The sequence below is a fragment of the Leguminivora glycinivorella genome, chromosome 26 (assembly GCF_023078275.1).
Source record: "Leguminivora glycinivorella isolate SPB_JAAS2020 chromosome 26, LegGlyc_1.1, whole genome shotgun sequence".
Classification (NCBI taxonomy): Eukaryota; Metazoa; Arthropoda; class Insecta; order Lepidoptera; family Tortricidae; genus Leguminivora; species Leguminivora glycinivorella.
This window is the reverse complement of record NC_062996.1, coordinates 3,940,086-3,963,393: the sequence shown is the minus strand read 5'-3', so window position 1 is coordinate 3,963,393 and position 23,308 is coordinate 3,940,086. Positions and strand designations below refer to the sequence as shown.

General features: G+C 39.5%; 2 protein-coding genes across 2 annotated transcripts; one reads left to right on the top strand and one right to left on the bottom strand.

Annotated features, from left to right (window-relative positions):
* Positions 1–291: 291 nt before the first annotated feature.
* LOC125240101 lies at positions 292–7,133 on the bottom strand. The gene is made up of 2 exons (XM_048147946.1): positions 6,095–7,133; positions 292–765 (listed from the first exon to the last, which is right to left on the bottom strand). Exons 1-2 carry the CDS (start codon positions 7,131–7,133, stop codon positions 743–745), a joined length of 1,062 nt encoding a protein of 353 aa, XP_048003903.1. The 3' UTR covers positions 292–742.
* A 3,747-nt stretch (positions 7,134–10,880) lies between these two features.
* On the top strand, positions 10,881–19,690 carry LOC125240100 (zinc finger protein 431-like). Its single transcript, XM_048147945.1, has 5 exons — positions 10,881–11,175; positions 13,174–13,315; positions 13,727–13,792; positions 17,193–17,820; positions 17,928–19,690. The coding sequence occupies exons 1-5, from the start codon at positions 11,047–11,049 to the stop codon at positions 18,991–18,993; spliced, it is 2,031 nt and encodes a 676-aa protein (XP_048003902.1). The 5' UTR covers positions 10,881–11,046; the 3' UTR covers positions 18,994–19,690.
* The last annotated feature ends 3,618 nt before the right edge of the window (positions 19,691–23,308 follow it).

Below are 23,308 nucleotides of genomic sequence, written 5' to 3'. Positions count from 1 at the left end.
TATAATTTTTTTGTTATGAAAAAAAAAAAAATTACGAAGGAAAATGTAAAAAATAAATACCGCCCCGATGGAACATTTCTTACCAGAGGCCCATTTCTTAAAACTGAAAGTTACAACCGAAAGTTTCTTTCCAACTTAAACATATTATACATGTCGGGTCCCCGTCTGGGTTCCCATTATTATCGATTTCATCCATTTTAGGCACACAACTATTTTTCGATAAAAACAGAAACGAATTCCAAAATAAAACTTGGTAACGTTGGATAAGATTTTTATAATTAGATTCCAATTCAAACAATACAAAAATCAACTATGATTACTTAGATGTAAGCGGATTAGAATTTAAGTAGACACAATTTTATTCTAAGAAACGCGGTGCGTTCGTCACAGAGCTAGCTTAGCGTGCACTCGCCACGATCGTCACGACCCGAATGTCGTTGCCGTCGTCATCCGGGACGACCACGTGGAGGGGACCATTCGACGGTTGGCCTACCTGACACTTCCCCTTTGTCCGGTTTGCCAACCTAACGAATTACCAGCGCTAGCTCTGCATCGACCACACCCAAGCTTACCGCTTGGCGTTTCTAGCGGTCACCGGTAGATGGCGATAAAATCAATTGGCAAGAAATCAATGCAGGTTACCATAGATGGCGCTGCTCTGCTCAGAAAGTAATTAATTGACCCTTAAATCTAGTACGAGTTGCGATACCAGCTAACTCGTCGACACGGCCATCTTGACATCTCACACGTCCTCGTGTGACGTACCTGAAAAAGAAAACAAACTTTCAACAGCAAGCACTCTACGTCTCGGCCAACCTGACCATTTTTAGAGTGATTTGATGTAAAATAAAATGGCCGTGTCCCCGAGTTTACAGAACCCATCAAAATAACATTGGGACATGTAAAACAGATAATAACTAAGACACATAAACAATCTACAGTTGCTTCCATGTGGTAACTCTGGGACAACTCTTGGGGACGTCTATTGGTTATCTCTATTTGACTGCCAATAAATTATCCCTTAGAGCGACCGATCATAACAAAAAAATACACCTGGACAATCCTTACAGGCGACCGATGGTTGCTCTTGCTGACAACCCCGTGGACAACCCATAAGGACGACCGACATTCGCCTCCATCCGGCTTCTCCTGGACAATCTCTATAGGCGACCGATGGGTTACCTCTTGGCAACCCCATGGACAACCCATAAAGACGACCGATATTCGCCTCCATCCGGCTTTTCCTGGACAACCCCTAGAGGCGACCGATGGTCATCGACATGACCTCATGGACAACCTCCAAGGGCGACCGATAATAACAACCAGCTAATATTTAATATCCAATAAATAATTACGCTTACATTAGCTATACCAACATAAATACAAGTTCAATTCAGTTCTAAAGACAAAGAATCTGTTTGTGCATCGGAATCGTCATTATCATTACTGTCAATGTCATCTTCTTGTACACTATTGTCTGGCATTTTTCGAAGTCTGTCATGCGCGTACTTGTAGGTCCGGTTTGAATTCAGGGCTTTTAAGGTATAGCGATCACCTTCTAGAATCTCGATGATTTGAAAGGGGCCTTTATATTTCGGGTCAAGTTTTGTCTGATTTCGTTCTTCATTTTGGAGAAGAACAAAATCACCAATGGCAAATGGAGTGAAATTTGCTTTTGTTTTATCGAACCGGGCCTTGTCATAAGCAGCTCCTTTCTCTATGTTTTCCAACGCTTGACTCCTTACTTCTTCTATGTCAACTTCAATTTCTGTTTCATCGACTGGTGCTACAGACAAAGGTCTAGCAACTTTACCAATGAAGAGTTCTAGTGGACTACACTTAGTGACGCGATTATGAGTGCAGTTTATTGCGAGTTGTATATCGGATAGAGCGTCCTGCCAAGAACGACCGGTTGCCTCTGCCGATGTGAGCATATTTTTTAGAGTCCCCATTACGCTTTCTACCTGACCGTTAGCTCTAGCACTTCCTGTCGCGATCAGATGTAGTTTGATACTATGTTTGTCACAATACTCCTTAAATTCTTTACTAGCGAAACAACGACCTTGATCTGCAATGACGCGCATCGGTGCACCAAATAAGGAAACGCTAGCTTTGAGCGCTTTAATGCTATTGACAGCATCTATATGCAGGGTGTGATGAAGCAAGACATATTTAGTAAACGCATCTATTAAAACAAATACGTACTCTTTTTTGTTGTTTCGGCCGCTTAGTTTCCCAGTTGCATCAATATGTATTGTGTGCCAAGGGATACCTATTTTTGCGATTGGATGCATTTCTGCTTGCACTTTGCCAGAGTGAGACTTGGAAACCTTGCACGTCACGCAATTTGTGACAAGCTTTTTAACATACCTAGGCATGTTTTCGAACCAGTATAATTCGAAAACCTTTTCCAGTGTCTTTTGCCATCCTAGATGCATAAGGCTTTCATGCACGTTGTTGATAATTGTCCATCGGAGGGAACGAGGTATAATTGGTAAGGAGCGGGTCTTACCTCGGCGTTGTATTTTTCGATGTAATATACGAGCCCGCAGCTCATAAGTTTTTGCAATGTTTTCAGGCAGCCTATTTTCCTGCAGGTCGGCTATAATCTTGCTTAACTCGGCGTCCTGGTATTGTTCAGCAAGAAGCCAGTTGTCGGATATTTCAGTGACGTCAATCCGCTTTATCTCGGTTTTTTCAACCTCAACTGTAGGATCATCAGGCAGCGGGTTTCTTGAGAAAAAGTCTGCATGAGACATGCGCTTACCGTCTACATGAACGATGTCGAAGTCGAAGCTTTGAAGGAATGCCCACCACCTATGAACTCTTGGTGTTAAGTCGAGCTTCTTCCTAGTGGCACGAAGGGAGCTGCAATCCGTGACAACTAAAAATTTGCGGCCATGCAAAAAGTGCCTGAAGTGTTTTACGGCATTGACGACCGCGAGAGTTTCCAATTCGTATGAATGATACATTGACTCCGCGGCCGATGTGCGCTTGCTAAAATAGGCAATTGCGCGCAACTTACCTTCTTTTCTCTGCATTAGAACGGCACCGTACCCTATAGCGCTTGCGTCGGTATGCAGTTCTACGTCTAAACTGGGGTCAAAGATCATCAGCACCTGCTCGTTTGTAAGGCTTTTAATTATACGCTGTCTTACCTCCTCGTGGTCCTGCTGCCAATTAAGTTTGCCACTGCCTTGTGCGGTAAGGGCATAAAGGGGTGCCATAATTTGGGAGAACTGAGGTACAAATTGGCGAAAATAAGACGCTAGTCCGATGAACTGCCGCAGTTGTCTTACGGTTTCGGGTGGTGGAAGAGCTGTTAATGCCTGGATCTTACGAGGATTTGGACGCACCTCACCTTGACAAACTTCGAACCCTAGGTACTCTACCTTTTTTTTAAGAAATTGACATTTCTTGATGTTAAGAGAAAAACCTTTTTCAGTGAGAGTTTTCAGGACTATTTCGAGGCGTTCAATGGCCTGATCTGCACTATCCGCAACAATTAAGACGTCGTCCATATAAACTAGGGTGTTTCATTTTTCCAAAATTTTGATTTATCTTTGACTTCGCTTTTCTTCTTGTTTCTACACCTATACAGAGCCCATATACCAAAAATCAGGGAAATCGGACAATATTTAGAGGTCGCACACTGTGGCAACTTTTGTCTGAAGAAGTTAGTATGGGCGCAGGAAAGGCTAGAAACAAAATTTATGTCACTTTTTGTAGTAGGTGGTTTAAAAGTGATTTTAATGAAAAGTTTTTATATTGAAGCAAGTTCTTTTAAAAAAAAATACTAGTTGACGTGGCATTTAGTTTCTAGGCAAGGTTTCTTATGGTATTTTTTTGGACGCTCGACTTCCTTCTAAGGAACAAGTTTTTTTTAGTTTTTTGTCCTGTTTTTGGCATGAAGCAGTGGTCTCTCGGCCCTCTCGGGGCACTGATAAGAGGATAGGTGGATGATATCAAGCGGTACATTGGCTATCATCAGGGTGGCTAGCCGAATGGCACAATCGCTCACGAAACGCTCACGAAACGAAGCGCTAGTAGATATCTATCTCTATCGCACTTGCGTATTGGCGCGACAGAGCCAGCGGCGTATCGCTTTCGTTTGGCGTCGGAGAAATGCCATTCGGCTCCGTAGCCGACCAGGCCGGTCCGTGGCCTGGTCCGCCATGGACCGGCTCGGCAAAATATGGAGAATCTTCATCACAAATGCCACTAAAATGCGACTTGTCAGGGCATTAGTATCTCCCAACTTTCCCATATTTCTTTACGGTGCTGAGACGTGGACTTCAAGGGAAAAGAAGATAGATTTCCTAGAAATGTGGTGCTGCAGAAGAAAGCTAAGAGTATCCTGCAGAAGGTTCAGATGCGATGGACCAGCCAAGTCAAGGCTGCACTTAGTGGCCCACTCTACGAATGCGTAAGGAATGTCGATGCATTGTTAAGCTTGCTACCACCCCTGATGTGACGGCCACGACCACTCTGCCAAGAGTGTGACGACAAAGAAGAAAACAAGATCGTTCTTTGACTTAAGTATATTGATCGGGATATAGACCCTACTTACATTTTTGATTTTTATCTTAGAACTATTTAATGTTCAGGATGTTAGCGATTATTGTAGCCCTAACACCAGACTTGGTCGATAGTCTAACAATAGTCTATCATACCGCAAAGAAGAGTAAGTATACCTATATATTTAATAAAAAAATTAACGCTCCAGTCAAAGATGAAGAGCAAAACGGTTCTCGCTGAAAGTCGTCGAACATCACAGAAAATGCGTTACTACTTGCGAACAAAAGATAAGGTTGCGGCTTACACATGTAAGCTAAATGATGATGATGATGACTTATTTTATGAAGAATGGATGTTACAACTGTTGTATTTTAAGTTTAGTTTTACTTTCAAATAAGTTACAACTACTCTATTGTTTTATTTGAAAATAAAATTGAGTAACATTACTTTTTAGCGACTTTTTTTCAAACTGTTCATGTGTGCGACCTCTAAACAACGTCCAAATCACTTGAAAATTGGTATATAGGCGTTTAAGATAAGCTAGAACCGAAAGCCGAGCGAAATCAGAAAAAATATCACAATTTTTTTTTTCCCATACAAATATGAAACACCCTAATATAAACGACAACAAAAGTGTTAACGAGGTCACCTAGTGCCTTTATAATGGCTCGTTGGAAGACTGATGGCGCGTTGCGTAACCCAAATGGCATGGAGAGGTACTCAAACTGGCCTTCAGGGGTCACGAAAGCCGTACGCTCAATTGAATCAGGATCGATTGGGATTTGGTGAAACCCTGAAGCCATGTCTAAGATGGTAAAGTACTGACCTCCATGTAATTTTGCTATTTGGTCCGATATAAGGGGCAGCGGAAACCTGTCAGGTATTGTGTTGTCATTTAATTCGCGATAGTCTACGCACATCCTATCAGAGCCGTCTTTCTTTTTAACTAGGAGGATTGGACTAGCGAAAGGAGAAGCACTAGGTCTGATGACACCTGCATTGAGTAACTCGCTTATTTTGTTACGAACTATCTGTCTTTCTTCGGGGCTTAATCTATATGGTCGGCGATTCACGGTTTTATGGGGGTCCTTAAGGCGGATCTGCATTGGATCTGTATCAGCTCGGGTAGTCGGCACACCCGTTATAAATGAAGCTTTAAAAGGTCTTAATGTCTCTATGAGCGACTCCCGTTTATCTAGAGGAACGTCAGTATTTAGGGAATCGAAATCTATCGCGCTGTTCGCTGTGACTGGGCATGATTCTATTACTTTCAACTTAGTGAACTGTAATTTTTTAGATGTCATTTGAACAGATAAATCCTGAGCTAATATCTCGCGTCCCACCAGTACACTATGACGAAGATAAATGTCTGGTAAGACATGAAACAGAATCTCCAAACTAATTCCATCGATTTCAACAATCGTCAATATTTGTGTGGTAGAGTTTACGTCAGTCTGCCCTATACCAGTCATAGTCACAACGTCATGAAGTCGTTTCCCGCTAAACTTGCATGCAACAGATTCTTTGACTAGTGAACATTCAGCTCCAGAGTCATAACAGAATGAAAAGTGCTCACCGGATAGTCGCATGAGTCCAGTTGGGTTAGCAACGACGCATAAGTCCACTCGTTTCTTCTTGGCGGCTGTCGGCTCGGTGCTGCTCTCCCCTGGTGCACTCCTCTTCGGACAGCTGCTCGCGTAGTGGCCCTGCTCGCGGCACGAGAAGCAAGTGATTGGCCTCTCTGCAGTTGGATCCTTCCTGATAGCGTCAATCTTCAGTCGGTTTTCTTCTTTTCTTTTTGAAAAACACTGATTTGACTTGTGTCCTAATTTTCCACAAAAGTAGCACTTAATGTTTGTGTTGACTCCAGCTATTTGACTCTTCTTAGGCTCAGGCTCATCGTCGTCATTATTCGATGAAGATTTCCGTTTCAAAAACGAGACTGCCTTAAGCTCCTGTTGTAGTTGATTTCGGGTCTTGATATCCGTTGTAAATGACAACCGTTGAACACGTGGCTCAAAACGTGATAAGTGATTCAAAACAGTAGCGATGGCTATTTGCTCGGTAGTAAGTCCTTTCCATCTTGACATAAGTGACGACATTAAACCGGATGCGTAGGAAGCGAGGCATTCTTTTTCGTCTGGTTTCTTCGAATTCAGATTAATTAAGAAAGCAGCTGCTGTTTCACATGAGTCATACCTTGTAATAAAAAGTTCTTTGAAGTCGCTCCATTTCATTCCTGGGAAGGCGACGGTGGCAAGCCAGGTGGACGCTTGCTTCTTAAGCGCTCGACTCAGTGCCATCATTAAAGGTGTTCCTTGGCATTGTGGATCATCGATGCACATGCCGGCGGTGGATACCCAGGCTCGTGCGTCGACATCTGGTTTGTCAGGATCAAATTCTGGCAGACGAATTTCCTTTGATGTTGACTGTTGCGGCTTGTTCAAAGTTTCCAATAGAGCTAAGAAATTCCGATTCTGCTGTTCCATCAATAGCCGCCACTTTTGATCACCACTTCGTCTTGCCGGCAGGCGCGGAGATTGCGGGCGATTGGATCCCACCACTTCGGATGTCGGGTCCCCGTCTGGGTTCCCATTATTATCGATTTCATCCATTTTAGGCACACAACTATTTTTCGATAAAAACCGAAACGAATTCCAAAATAAAACTTGGTAACGTTGGATAAGATTTTTATAATTAGATTCCAATTCAAACAATACAAAAATCAACTATGATTACTTAGATGTAAGCGGATTAGAATTTAAGTAGACACAATTTTATTCTAAGAAACGCGGTGCGTTCGTCACAGAGCTAGCTTAGCGTGCACTCGCCACGATCGTCACGACCCGAATGTCGTTGCCGTCGTCATCCGGGACGACCACGTGGAGGGGACCATTCGACGGTTGGCCTACCTGACACTTCCCCTTTGTCCGGTTTGCCAACCTAACGAATTACCAGCGCTAGCTCTGCATCGACCACACCCAAGCTTACCGCTTGGCGTTTCTAGCGGTCACCGGTAGATGGCGATAAAATCAATTGGCAAGAAATCAATGCAGGTTACCATAGATGGCGCTGCTCTGCTCAGAAAGTAATTAATTGACCCTTAAATCTAGTACGAGTTGCGATACCAGCTAACTCGTCGACATACATATATATTAGACATTGACAACCACTTGTAAATTGTAACTTGTAGCTTCGAGAAATTGGCCCCTGAAACTCAAAACTGAAAGTTACAAGCGGAAGTCTCTGTCCAACTTGTCATATTAGACATTGATGTATCATAGGTATATAGTCTAAGCATATTAGACATTGACTTGTAGCTTCGAGAAATGGGACCCAGGTCGCAACTTCTTAAGGCCATAAGTACTTTAAAAAAACGTACGATACACGTGTGAAGAGTGCATTCGTAGCTCTTGTCAATACATATATAATACATTTCCATCTGTCGTGTTTTAATTTATCGCCACTCGTTACTAACTTGCTCTCTTTCGCACTGGTACCGTAATCCTACTAATTATTTTGTTTAGAATTTGAAACATCATAGATTTTTTTGTTATTTAGTTAAAAAGCTAATGCAGTTGGCAATGACGACTTGAGTAGGTTAATGGTTATCTGCATCTTAGAATGTATTCTCCCGGTTATCACTTCTCTCATTAACTCTTCTATGTTCAGTGGGGTTTTTCCGTCAATATGGCGGAATGCCCATGTTATCCCTTTTGCCCAAAATTTCTAGTCCCGTTTCGCTTAAGGCTGCTTTCAAAAAATACGTCAAAATAATGTAAAATTGATAGTTTTAGTCGGTGAAATACTACACTTTCCGTTATCCAATAGATTTATTTAATTCAAGTTCCAGTTAGAGCATCTTATTGTCTTGATTTTTATAAGACTGGATTTTTGAAAACTAACTCACTAAATTAATTATGAATTTTTCTCTAATGCACGTTTAGAAAAACGCACGTATAGAGCTGAATCAGTCGATCTTATTTGTAAAATTTGGACAATTTTTAATATTAAAACGGGTAAATTTATAATTCGTATATCCTGTACCACAATCATTTCAGACTAGATTTTTATTTTAAGTTTTTGAAAAAGAGTAAACTAGCCTAAGGCGAATTCAATTTTTTCAGAAATTACCTAAAATTAAGTGACAATTTCTTTGAAAATCTACATCACATCGAAGTAAGTTTTGTACTAAATTAATCTGCAACGTTTACTTAAATTGCTGTTATGCCTTAGTGATTATAAACTGCTATTATTGATTTTTGCCAATTTTTTGAAAACGAGCCTTCACCGGTACAATTATTACCACTTTTGGACATTTTCTCATATTTTGTTAGACCAAGTAGAAAAAGTCCTATAATGTGATATATATTTATAAACTACTCGCAAAGCCCTTTAATTTGATACCACACACGGTATGATCGAGCGCTCGGTTGCGATTTCACAATTTTTAACACGAAAGCCCTCTTAAAGACTTTCGGCCTATATCAATTCTTCCGTTCATGTCAAAAATCCTGGAAGCAGTGGTTCATAAACAATTATCTGCCCACATCTACTCCAACCAGCTACTGTCGCCTTTTCAATCTGGTTTTCGACCTGGCCACAGTACCTCGACAGCTTTGCTTAAGGTAGTTGAGGATGTAAGGCATGGTATGGAAAACTCCATGGTGACTGTATTAGTTTTAATAGATTTTTCCAACGCCTTTAATGCAGTTGATCATGATCTTCTACTTGCAACTCTCAAACAATTGAATATCTCATCATCGGTGGCAGAGTGGTTCTCTTCCTACCTCAAAAACCGACGGCAGACGGTCCGCTCTGGTCAGTGTTTTTCTGACTGGCTGGAGCTGACCTCTGGTGTCCCACAGGGTGGTATATTGTCTCCTCTTCTGTTCTCCGTTACACGTAGCCTTAGCTGTTCTTACCACCTGTATGCTGTTGACTTGCAACTCTATACGCAAGCGAGTATTAATGATATCGGGTGTGCAATCTCCAAAATAAACGATAATCTTAATCGCATCTCTATTTGGTCCCGTGATTTCGGAATTGCCGTTAACCCCACTAAATGCCAAGCGATTGTTTTGGGAAGCCCCCGCTTGCTTGCGTCAACAGATCTGGCTCATATTTCACCGATCCTCTTCGAGAACACGTTGATCCCTCTGTCAACACAGGTTAAAAATCTCGGTCTCATTATTGACAGTGGTTTGACATGGGAGCCTCTCGTAACAGACATTAGTAAGAAGGTGACAAACATATTACGGGCGCTTTACCGACACAAACATTTTTTACCGGTCAGCACTAAAACGCTTCTCGTACAGTCGCTGATACTGCCAATTATTGACTACGCTGATGTATGTTGCACCAACATTACACAAGCCTCGCTGTCCAAGCTTGATCGTCTCCTAAATAACTGTATAAGATTCGTTTTTAATCTTCGCAAATATGACCATGTCTCCGCCTTTCGCCGTAAACTTAATTGGCTCCCAATTCGTGAACGTAGGTCATTGCGAATCTTGTGTGCTCTTTATTCGATCCTATTTGACCCAGCTGCGCCCAATTATCTCAGGACCAACTTTCAGTTCGTAGTGGCTCGGCCGGGTTGTGAGCTGCGTCCTTCTCGTGTGCTGAAACTGGCTGTCCTCCCTCATCGCACTGGATTCTTGTCCAACTCTTTCAGCTGTCAGGCGATTCGTCTATGGAATGCCCTCCCTCTGCCTATCAGGCAAGCTCAGAGTAAACTCTCTTTTAAAAGCAAGTTGCGTAAGCACTTATTTGCAAGCATTCGAAATTAAATTCTACTTGATATCTCGCACTAGGTACATTTATTTATTTATGTATGTGTATTTTATTTATATATTTGTATTATACTAATATATATGTAGGTTTATTTTATAATAGTAGGTATCGACTTGTATTTGCCCTGAAAACCAGTGCCGCGTCTATAAGACACGGTATTCGCTGAGTGGCATCCTATTTGGTGTACTAGTTATTAAGTATTATGTACTTGTTTTTATTATGTATCTGTATGCCAAATAAATATTTTCTTTCTTTCTTTCTTTCTTTCTTTCTTTTCTATTTAATTAATCATTACAATCTCATACTGACTCTATAATATTGTGCACCAAACTAACTATCTCTGTTTTGCCCAATGGTTGACTGGTAGAGAATGCCTTAAGGCGTTAAGTCCGCTATTTGTACTTTTTATTGATAATTTGTGCAATAAAGTTTAAATAAATAAATAAAAGCCATACCTACTTGTGAAATAGTAATTCTATCAAAGGTACAGTACAGTCTGGCACGAAGAGTTCTTTGCCAGGTTGTACGTATATTGATTTGATTCTCGAAGTTCCGTATAGCTAGCCGCTAAAAACCGATACTGCTCATCAGACATCCCACATCCCTAGTGTTAAAAAAATAAAACGTCACTGTCATTAGTGTCATTTCATATTAGTAACGCGAGTGGTGTGGGTTGCAATTACATGGGATCGGCGTGTTGATTCTATTGTTTTGAACGTATATTTGTTGGTGATGGGGCCGCTGACCCCGTGTGGCTGCTGCCAGCTGCGCGCCGCGGACAAGGAGCTGCAGGCGCCGTACACCCGGCTCGGCGCGACCGAGGTCTACGCCCACATGCTCCGAGAATGCTTCGGCATTCACGTAAGTTTGTTGAAGTGATTTGGGTGTAGTTTTGTTGAATAACACGTACAAATATACACTTTATTTTCTTAACTTTACACAATCTACTTTGTATTGAGATTGTGTAAAGTTAGAGTTTTTAAATTAGGCTTGTGCCGTTTCGTTCTTTGATCGGAACGCTCCGATCTCGTTCAATCTCTTCCACGAACTAGTTCGCTCTTTTAGGTCTTTTGCTCATTTAGTTCAGCCAGACCAGCAACCACTGCGGTCGGAAAGATCAGAACAAATGGGACCGAATAGTGTCAAAATGATACGAATAGTCCACAGACAGTAAAATTCCGGGCCGAAAGGTTGTAAGTAACCCAAGTTTAATATGAAAATTGACGTTTTTTGTTGGTCTGCTAAGTAGCTCTATTCTCGGTCGGTGCAGTCACACACTCGTTCTCGATCCAAACCGCTCGCGCTCGCCGATCCTATACTGAACTAAATGAGCAAAGACCGATTCTCAGGTCATTGATGGGATTTTATTCCTAACAGTTCATAGTTTGTGAACGACACAAGCCTATTTTAAATGAAATTATATTTTGTATGAAATCACATATACGATTTGGCGCCTCAATGTTACCTATAAAACAATAGCGAATTGCGCAGAATTTCTTGTTACAGAGCTGAAGAGAGTATAATGGTGAATATGTTGATCCAAATCCCCTAAGGTAGCTCGTACAATTACAAATACAATCACTGACACACAAACACACACCCATACAACAGATACCTACACATACGCTCACACAGCGAGAGTGTGTGTGTGTGTATCGTACGTCAGATTTAAAATAAAAATACTTAATACTGTAAATAGAAAATAATACTATTTTGTATTAAATCTTTAGTTTAGTATGAACTTTGCATGTTTATTTTATTTTCACATTTTTGCTTCTTTTTCTATTGTACATACATACATACATACAATCACGCCTGTATCCCATAAAGGGCTAGGCAGAGCACATAAAACTACTAAAGCTTCAGGGCTACTCTTGGCAAATAAGGGGTTAAAAGAAAACGAAACTGTGGCATTGCAGTGACAGGTTGCCAGCCTCTCGCCTACACCACAATTTAACCCATATCCCATAGTCGCCTTCTACGACACCCACGGGAAAAAAGGGGGTGGTGAAATTCTTAACCCGTCACCACACAGGCTTTTTCTATTGTAATGTAATAATTGTCTAAAGGATAGGATGCCCCTAAATATATTATGTAGAAATTTCTGTAGAACGGTCACCACAACACAGGCCTCGCCTAGTGTGGGACCATGGATATAGTAAAATCGTATGTTATTTCTTCTAATAATTGTTTATTTTTTATTTTAAATAATGATACTCTACCATCAGAAATCCTAATTAGTGATGGTTGCTGAAAAAGTGTAAAGTAAACCAAAAACATATGACAAGATATAATTGAGATAGCAAAACAATCTCTATGACTAATGAATGAATTACATGATACACTAAGAAGATGTTCAATTTTATTATCAGGGTTCGAAAATATCTGATAAATATAATAAATATCGGATATATATATCAACTTTGATATATATCCAATTTGTATGGAGGGCATATTATTATTTTGTTGAATTATTTATGAATACTACTTTAGACAAGGAGAAATCTACTAATAACAAACATCTAGTAGAACACAGTAACAAACACAAAAAAAAACTGTATTTTTAACAATGTTATATTTTTTTAAAACCACTTTTGTATTGCAATATTTATAAAAACGTGATATACTTCAGATATTTATATCCATTGATATATATCGTCAAACCCAGCTGGATATATATCCTATATATATATCTTGATTATTGATATACATCCATTGATATAAATATCGTCGAACCCTGTTTATTATACTGTTGGTTTAACTTCTAAATTAGAATCAATTGTAGAGTTAGTTTGTTGGATGGAAACAATTACGTTTGCTAGTAACTTTACATATGTCAGTTAAACCTAATGGTTGCAGGTGGCACTGAGCAGTGAAGACTCTTATGGGATCTGCTCGGTGTGCGTGGGCCGCCTGCAAGATGCAAGTGACTTCAAGCTGCAAGTGCTGCGTACTCAGGCGGAGCTGCAGGCGGGGCTGCAACAAGAGGCGCATGTTAAAAGTTAGCTAGTCATATTTATACCTGTTAAATTGTATTCTGTTTCATAACAACAAAAGAGTTAATGAGTTTAATTAGCAAAATTAAGAAGGTGTTTTAGCCTAGTTGGAGGCGACAATGCTTGCAAAGCTTGAGGTCCTGTCTACAAGTCGTTCCAAGGACATTGTTTGTCAGCTATTCTTGACTTTTTGTAGTGACCTACATATTGATCATAGAATATTTTTTGATAATTTTAAATAAAATTGCTCTGGTGGCACAAATTGCACTCGCAAGGCCACAAGTTCAGGTCCTGCATGAGGTGGGAATTTTCTAAAAATCTATTATCTTTCACATGATTAAAAGTATATAAATAAATGTGTCAATAAGTTTTGCGGTTATCAAGTACATTGAGTGTATTGTGTTTGTTTGTTCTAGAAGAAGAATTAATAGTGGAGTCAGAAACGGAGTATGGAGATGTGGCCGGTGACGAGCCGGTGTCGGGTAAGTGATAAAACTTGAGACCGCTAAAAGAAATATCAGAATGGAGCCAACTTATTTTTTTCCATGTGCCGCATGAAAGAGCTTGGGTTAGTCATTACTCCTGCCACAGCCAGTATCGGAACCCTGTCTCTTCATCTTGAGTGAAGTCTATTGCCATTGCTACATAGTACAGCCAAATAAGACTTGAAAAAAATAAGATGAAACTATGTCTATCAGATCATTATTTCAGACAGGACCACCCATAGCTTTATTTATATTTGACGACCGGTCTGGCTCAGTCGGTAGTGACCCAAGTTTGAATCCCAGTAAGGGCATTTAGTTGTGTTTTGAGCACAGATATTTGTTCCTGAGTCATGGATGTTTTCTATGTATATATACGTAGGTACTTAATTATCTATTTAAGTATGTATATCGTCGCTTAGCACCCATAGTACATGCTTTGCTTAGTTTGGGGCTATAAAGTTGATCTGTGTAAAGTGTCTCCAATATTTATTATTTATTTATATATAAATCAAGCTAGACCCAAAGACAGTGTGTAATTCTAATAAAATAATGCAGCCTGCCTTGTATCGGAGACACACACGCGTTAACGCTCGTTGACTGTTAGGTTCTTTTAAAAGCTCATATCGCTTATGTTATGTCATTAACTGTTATCGCAAACATATTTACATTACATTGCTGTTGATAAATTTTCCAAAAATTAATTATGCTGTGAAAACTAACTGAAAAACACCTCATGATTAATGGTAACACTAATAAATTATATCTATCTAAATACAGGGTGGGCCAGAAATTCTTGCATATTTGAAACATCGATAGAAATGAAACTATATGTGTTATTTAAAATCTAATTTATTCAACATAATAACAATGAAATGCAATTTATTTTTTAAAAATTACGTCATCTAGATGACCTCCGTCTCGTCGTTGGCACTCTTGCAATCGGCTACGCAAACTTTGAAAAACTCGCTGGCACATGCTGCGGGGTATCGCGGATATCTCATCCCGAATGTTTTGCTTTAATTGAGGTATAGTCGTTGGTTTGTTAACGTAAACTCGACTCTTAAGATATCCCCACAGGAAAAAATCGCAAGGTGTGAGATCGGGGCTCCTCGGCGGCCATGGATGTCACCTCTGCGAGAAATCAATTTGTTCGGAAACATTTATTTGACTATGGGTAAACTCATGTTTGACGTATGGCACGTTGCTCCTTCTTGTTGCATCCATGTCCTGCTATTGTATCCTTGAAATTCTTTCAACTGTGGTCCCAAACATTCTTGCAACATCTTCACATATTCCACTGAATTGACAGTTACGTTTTTTCCTTCATTATTTTCAAAGAAATACGGACCAATTACATACATATTTGACCAGTCACATAGAAACCGTCGTTTTTATAAAACTGCTTAACACAAAAAGCACACTGTTTTCCCGAGAAACGCTCCATTTAAAAAAAAACTGCACTTAGTGACACATGGTTTCCCGCCATTTTCCCGCCTCTAGCTCTGATAGTTAAAAAAAAATTCAGTCTTGCTATTTGCAAAAATTATTGGCCCACCCTGTATATAAAAGAAGAAACTGACTGACTGACATATCAACGCACAGCCGAAACCGCTGGTCCTAGAGATTTCAAATTTGACACGTAGGTTATTTATATAGTGTAGAGGAGCCCTAAGAAAGAATTTTTCAAAATTCACCTCCTAAGGGGGTCAAATGGGGGTTATAAGTTTGTATGGGGAAACAAAATTAGTTTGACTGTTTTATTCGGAACTTCACAGGAGGATTCCTAAAGACATGACTAAATTAACTAAATACGTGTTTCAGGTTTCTTGAAAAGGTACCCCTAAAAGGGTGAAAGGGGGATGATAATCTCAAAAAATCTATGTAGGTATCGTCTTTATAGTTTATCGGGTCGCTGATCAGGGTAAATACAACGCTTTTAAAATCTAACGATACGGAAGTGAAGTACCTTTTCCCCTGTTGTGGTGCAATGGGGTTTAAATATCTAAAGTAGCCTTATGGGTTTCGTTTTTATGTTTACTTCTGATTCAGGAGAGGGACGGGACGAGACGGATAGGGATTTTTCTATGTCTCTGTTTAGCCCGATGGTTGACTGGTAGAGAATGCCATTAGGCATTAAGTCCGCCAATTGTACAGTTTTGTTTTATTTGTGCAATAAAGTTTATACACCCTGTTTTTATTGAATTCCGTTAACTTTAAGGGGAGGTTCTTTGGATCAAATACAATTAATTTCTCTAAGAAACTAGCGTCTTAACTCTTACGGTTATCGATTTATTCAAAAATAAAGATAATTACTGAACACGTGTGTGACAACTTTTACCAATTCCTAATGTAATTTGTTTTGACATATGTCGTCAATCACTTGACACTAACTTGAATGTCTTAAGGGTCTCACACACTAACAAATTCATTTATTTTGATTTATATATGAAAATGATTTTTTTTTGCGAATTTAACTTAAAGGGTGGTCCCTGATAATTAACCTAGCTACGTGTCGAATTTAACGGAAAACAAAAACGACACGGTGTATAAATAAATAAATAATCGGTCGGCAATCGGTATCTAGATAGTGCAAAAAGCAGGTGACTCAGTGGGAAGGGATTAGTAGGTAGGTAGGCATCGGCGAGTGTCCTCCTGCATTCCTAATAACTATTACATTCAGTGTGCTGAAAGAAGATAGTTGTTTGCTTGCTTTTTATAATTTTACGTTTGCAATAAATATAAGCAAAATTGTAAGCGAATTAAGTAGGTACATTTTACCCACCGACCATAGTGTCGGAATACGGGCTATGTGGGTTGTTTATGAAGGTCTCCCCTACTCATACCTCACCTACCTACGCTGTGGTCGAATGTGTAACATTTCTGCAATCATTGCATTCATTTTTTAAAAAACAATAGTAGTAGTAATATATGTGTCATCGAAATAATCGCAGACAAATGTACCTACAGAAAAACCTACGGATCCAAATGAAAATCTTAATTTTTGTATACGTTTGAATAAGAATACTTTTAGTACGCGGGCGAAGCCGCGGGTACAACTAGTGTCTCTATATGTAATGTTTCTGTTTGTAATTTATCGCCCGTATAAGGCTTCCACACTGAAATATTTACATGAATACATTACAGACTACCATACATAACTGTTCAATTTCATTGCTAATAAACCTTACCAGCCTTAAAATTCGTTAAACCTTGCCTCAGTCCATCATACGTTCCCTTCTTGTGGTCTACATCGAAAGGTTTCGCTTGGCTCTCCTAACCAGCCACTTCCTGTATATGCGGACTTGACACGGCGCAGCCTCGCCGCCCGCCGCCGCTGTCGTCCAACCGTCTAACCAAACTCGGCGTCGACTCAAATCCAGACATGCTTTTGTTTCAGTAGCATTAGTCGGCGCGGCTGGAGCGGACCCGGAGCCGGCGCCGTCAGTGTCCTTGCGCGCCAGACAGCAGCTCGCGATGGCTTGCTGCGTGAGGCTCGCGCGCCTCCGCGACTCCCCGCGCGCGAGCCAGCCGTGCCCCGCGCCGCCGCCCGCCACTGTGCAGCGAGAGCCCCGCACACAACCCTACACCTGCGACACTTGCCAGGCGCACTTCACACACAAGTCTAGATTAATTACACATATACAGAACCTTTGCGAACGAAGAAACAAAAGTGAAACCTCCTTAAAACTGTTTACACATAAAGGGAAAGTCAAAACAAATGAGAATACTCAGACTGAAGTTAAACTATACGAATGTAAGGAATGTATGAAGCGATTTAGTCGAAAGCACTACTTACGTATACATGAAAGATATCACAGTAGAGTGAAACCTTATGTATGTAAGGTTTGTAACAAGCGATTTACAGAAAAAGGGGCTTTAAAACGTCATGAGATAACTCACGGTGGAGTGAAGCCATATATTTGTAAAGTTTGTAACAAGGGGTTTGCTCAAAAAGGGAGTTTGAACATTCATGAGAATATTCACAGTGGAGTGAAGCCATATGTATGTAAGGTTTGTAACAAGCGGTTTACACAAAAAGGGGCTTTAATTTAAAACGTCATGAGATAACTCACGGTGGAGTGAAGCCATATATTTGTAAAATTTGTAACAAGGGATTTATTAAAAAAGGGAGTTTGAACAATCATGAGAATATTCACAGTGGAGTGAAGCCATATGTATGTAAGGTTTGTAACAAGCGGTTTATTCATAAAAGGAACTTAAAATATCATGAGAATACTCACAGTGGAGTGAAGCCATATGTATGTAAGGTTTGTAACAAGCGGTTTATTCATAAAAGGAACTTAAAATATCATGAAAATACTCACAGAGGAGTGAAGCCATATGCATGTAAGGTATGTAACAAGCGGTTTAGATCTACAGGGCATTTAGAAAGTCATGAAAATACTCACAGAGGAGTGAAGCCATATGCATGTAAGGTATGTAACAAGCAGTTTACACAAAAAGGGGGTTTAAAATATCATGAGAATACTCACAGTGGAGTGACGGCATATGTATGTAATATTTGTAACAAGCGATTTACTCAAAAATACAGTTTAAAATATCATGAGCGTACTCACAGTGGAGTGAAGCCATATGTATGTAGGGTTTGTAACAAGGGGTTTACATCTACATCTAATTTAAAAAGTCATGAGACTACTCACAGTGGAGTGAAGCCACATGTATGTAAGGTTTGTAACAAGGGGTTTGCACTAAAGTCGACTTTAAAACGTCATGAGATAACTCACCGTGGTGTCAAAGCACATACAGCACAAAAAAAAAGAGGAATGAAACCATACGGTTGTGAGGAATGTAATGAAGGGTTTACAAGAAAAGTTTATTTAGATACACATAGAAAAAGAGCCCACGATGGAGCCATGTCATATAAAGGTTTAGCCTATGACATGCATTTAACACGAAAAGGGGCTACAGAAAATCATGAAACAACTCAGCCGAATAATGAAAAAAGTAACAAACATACATATGATGGAAATAGTTCAGATAGGCATATTGGAGTGAAGCCATACACTTGTGAAGAATGTAAGAACCAGTTTCCATCACAGTCGGAGTTAGACAGACACAAGAGGATCCACTCCGGAGAGGAGTCGTACGAGTGCGAGATATGCGAATCTTTATTCTTCGATGAAGCCAGTTTAATAACTCATGTTAATACTCATGCGGGCAGAGTAGAAAATTGTTGATGATGGTTGTTAGGGACGCCCGTTGCGCGTCCCGAGACACGCGACGCTCTGGTGTGGCCGATCACTTAGATAATGTTAAATAAATAAATAAATAAAAAAATGTTTATTTATCAGCTCACAAAGGATTCCGAATTTTACACTAAAATTAACTAAATTAACAATTTAATAGGTGAATCAAGTTGTTGAAAATCCTTTGTGAGAGACTGGAGTCTGAACTAGGTTTAGACCTGTATTACAGATCACCAGGCTCTCACCCCGGAGAAAAAATACTACACCTACACTATCATGTACTTAAAGACTAAGTACAAGCATATAGGTAATTACAACAGAACTGATAACAGAATAAAAACATACAAAAAATAACAAGAAATGAAAGAAGAAGGAAAAGCAAGAAAAATAAAATACTGAAATAACAAATAATTAACACTTATGCATGCTACAATATTTAAAACAGGAGAATGTGAGTTAAAATGTAAAAGTGGGTAGTGAAGAGGGTCGTGTGATGTTAATGATATGCTACAATTGCTACATAATTCTCAATCTCGTCATAGGTTAACGTTTGTAGAAAATCAGTGACTTTCTGCTTACATTCTCTTAGTGTAAGAGCGTATATATCAATAAGTTCGTTAACCTTATTGTACAATTTAGAACCAATATAGTCAACATGGCGTCCAGCAACTGCAAGGCGAAATTTTTTTACATCACAAACACGGACTCGCCGTCTATTCGTATTATTTAAGAGACTCTTATCAAATGTGATAGACTTATGTTTTTTAATAATGACTTGGCGAATAAACAAACTTCTCACTGACAATACTTTACTCTCCCTGTAAAGATCAATAGTGGGATACCTGAAGGGTTTTCTATAAATTACTTTTAAGACTGCACGTTGCGCCCTTTCTAAGCTCAAGAGGAGAGTTTTCGCAGCACCGCCCCATACACTAATGCAATACGTTAGCAATGATTGTGCCAAGGCAAAGTACACCATTTTTATTGTCTGTAGACATAGCTGGGCATTAACTCGTTAATCCGTTAATCGTTAATTAACGAAGTTAACATTTCGATTAACGGATTAACTTTTAAGTTAACTTGAAAAAATGTTAACGGATTCGTTAACTTCCGTTAAATTTCTCCGAGTCCGTTAATCGTTAATCTAGTAGGGCACAGGCGCCATCTGCGCTGCGAAAAACACGTTCTGAACGCTACTATAAAAGCCCGAAGTACGGCAAATCCTATGATTTGCCGGTAAATCCTAGGTTTTACCGATGTCGATTGCTAAAAGTCCGAAATTTTACCTAAAAAAGTATTCTTCACGTGGATTTGCTTTTACTAACTTTGATTCGGTGAATCCTAAGCTTTACCATGGCGATTGTTGTAGTGATAGGGCAGCAAATTCCAGCCCTATTTCCGACCACATTCGCTTCCCTATCCTCTACCGCCCAAAGTGCCACAACAGTCCCGTCACCGCCAGCATCTCTCCTGACACAGCTCTTGGCAGTAGCTCAGGCGATCACTGCCTTCCACGTGCAGCCTAGAGTTCAATAGGCTAGATGTACTTCGGCCTTTTACAGAAATATAATACGTTATAGTGGATACTGATGCAACTAAATATTTAAAGAAAAGTTCATTTTTTTTCACGTGTTAACGGATTAACGATTAACTTTAACTTACGTTAAATTTGTCGAAATGTATCGCTTTAACGATTAACGAAGTTAACTTTTTTAATAACGGATTAGCGATTAACGAAGTTAACTATTTGATTAACGGTGCCCAGTGTTGAATTACAATGTATGTACATCCCCTTTTTTTCTATTATTATTGTTTAATCTATGGATAAGTCTATGGTGTACTTACTCTGTGGCCGTTGCGATGGTGCACAAGAAAAAGCTAAATAATGTTTGGGTTATTAATTAAAAGTGTATGCAGAAACTAAATAAAACTACAGTTATTAAATATGGTGTTTAATTCGAACTAAAACTTAACAGTGGTAGCAGATCGTGGTTGTGCGTCTTTCGACGAGAATTGTAAAAAATTGTGACGAACAGAACTTTGTAGAAAAAACCGGCCAAGTGCGAGTCGGGCTCGCGCACAAAGGGTTCCGTAGCAGCAAACCAAAATTACAGTTAAATCAACCTATCTCAAAAACTATAAGAGATACTTTGATCAAACCAAAAATCGTTGAAAGAGTTAATTAGCATGCATCACCTCTATTTTTTTTAGAATTTTATACCCCGTAGTTATAAAAATAGAGGGGGGGGGACATACTTTTTACGACTTTGAGAGCTGATATCTCAAAAACCGTTCACTTTAAGAAAAATGTTTTTTAGAAAACTTTATATCATTTTAAAAGACCTTTCCATTGATACCCCACACGGGTATGTACATCGAAAAAAAAATTTTCATCCCTCAGTTACATGTATGGGGGGCCCCACCCCCAATTCTTTTTTTTACTATTTAGTGTCATAATTTTGTAGCGGTTCATACAACACATATTCCCATCAAATTTCATCACTGTAGTACTTATAGTTTCCGAGTAAATCGGCTGTGACAGACGGACAGACGGACAGACGGACAGACGGACATGACGAAACTATAAGGGTTCCGTTTTTGCCATTTTGGCTACGGAACCCTAAAAATGGCGTCGTCATCGTCCGAGGCAAGTTTTAATTCGATTAAGATAAAGCAATTTGCTGGTGAAGACTTTGCCATATGGAAGTTTAGGATAAGCAGCATTTTGAGGCAGTTTGATTGCCTAAAAGCCATAGAAACGGAGACCTTCGCAGCCGGCGCAGATAACAAAAATACGGAGGCCAAAGCACAGGCGATAATTATAAATGGCGTAGCGGACAGCCACATAGAGTATATACAATGCGAGAACACAGCATTCAAAATGATGCAAAAGTTGGAGAACCAATTTATGAAGAAAGGAACTAGAAGCAAATTATTTTTGAGGCGTCAACTTAATGACAGTAAATACAAAGAGGGCACGCCCATGTTAGAGCACTTCGTTTTTATGTCAAAAATATTCAATCAGTTAAAGGATGCAGGCAGCGAAATATCGGACGAAGAAAAAATTAATTTCCTGTTATTATCTATGCCGGAGAGTTATGAAATAATAGTCACGGCTATTGAGTCCATTCCTAACCTCACAGTGGACATTGTCAAAGATAGACTCCTAGGCGAAGAGGAGAAAAGAAAGCATAACATGCCACGCGCGCCTGAATACAATAAGTCAGCATTCGTAATAAGAAGCATAAGAAATATGAATGTAAAGAAAAAAGTAAAGAGAATTATTATCATAGTACTCGACCTGCAAATGGACGTGGATACCAAGCACAGACAAGTTACTCAGAACGAGGTTCTTCATCAACCGGACGAGGTTTTATATCTAGAGGACGGAGTTTTTCATCAAGAGCAAGAGGATTTAATAACAGAGGACGGGGCTTTTCAAATAGAGGAAGAGGATCTTATGGAAACTTTGATAGTGGACATGCACATTCTTATGCGGCTTCAGGAGGCAGTGAACATGCGTTTCTTGCAGATGATGGATACCAAGGACTTGACAAGGAAGACAGGTGTGATTTAGTGTGGTATACAGACTCGGGTTGCTCGGACCATTATGTGAATGACAAAAGGTATTATTCAGAATATATTGAACTGTCCCAACCAAAGGTAATCTCAGTAGCAAAGAATGATGTGAATTTGATGGCAATTGGAGTTGGCAATATTCGTGCTAGGTGTTACATAGGTAAGAGACCAGTTATATTAACTATAAAAAATGTGTTTTATGTACCTGATTTGAGGAAAAACTTATTGTCTGTATCAAAAATAGAAGATAATGATTACAGAGTTGAATTTAGATCTGGAAAGGTAAGAATTTACAAGCATAATTATTTGTCAATGATAGGTAACCGTGAAGGCTCTTTATACACAATAAGAATGGAAAGTTTAATTGAAAATGAATGTAACTTTAGTAATAACAGTGACAAAAATATGAAACAGCTGTGGCATCGTCGATTTGCTCATCTAGGAATAAAAAATTTAACATTATTATCATCACAACAGATGGTTAACGGTTTAGATGACTTGACTAAATATAAAAATAATATTTCAGTTTGTGAATCATGCGTGTTAGGTAAGATGACTAGACAACCTTTTAACAGACCAGGACGTAGAGCGACTAGACCCCTTGAATTAGTACACACAGATGTCTGCGGACCAATAACCCCAGTGACAGAAGAAGGATATAAATACTTTGTGACATTTACTGACGATTATACTCATTTTGTATGGGTATATCTATTAGCAAACAAGA

Coding starts and splice junctions, on each gene's coding strand:
- LOC125240101 (XM_048147946.1), bottom strand. CDS start 7,133: ATGGATGAAATCGATAATAATGGGAACCCAGACGGGGACCCGACATCC. Junction 766..6,094: donor TGGACTCATGCGACTATCCG/GTGAGCACTTTT, acceptor TTTCTTTTTCAG/GTACGTCACACGAGGACGTG.
- LOC125240100 (XM_048147945.1), top strand. CDS start 11,047: ATGGGGCCGCTGACCCCGTGTGGCTGCTGCCAGCTGCGCGCCGCGGAC. Junction 11,176..13,173: donor GAGAATGCTTCGGCATTCAC/GTAAGTTTGTTG, acceptor TAATGGTTGCAG/GTGGCACTGAGCAGTGAAGA. Junction 13,316..13,726: donor ACAAGAGGCGCATGTTAAAA/GTTAGCTAGTCA, acceptor TGTTTGTTCTAG/AAGAAGAATTAATAGTGGAG.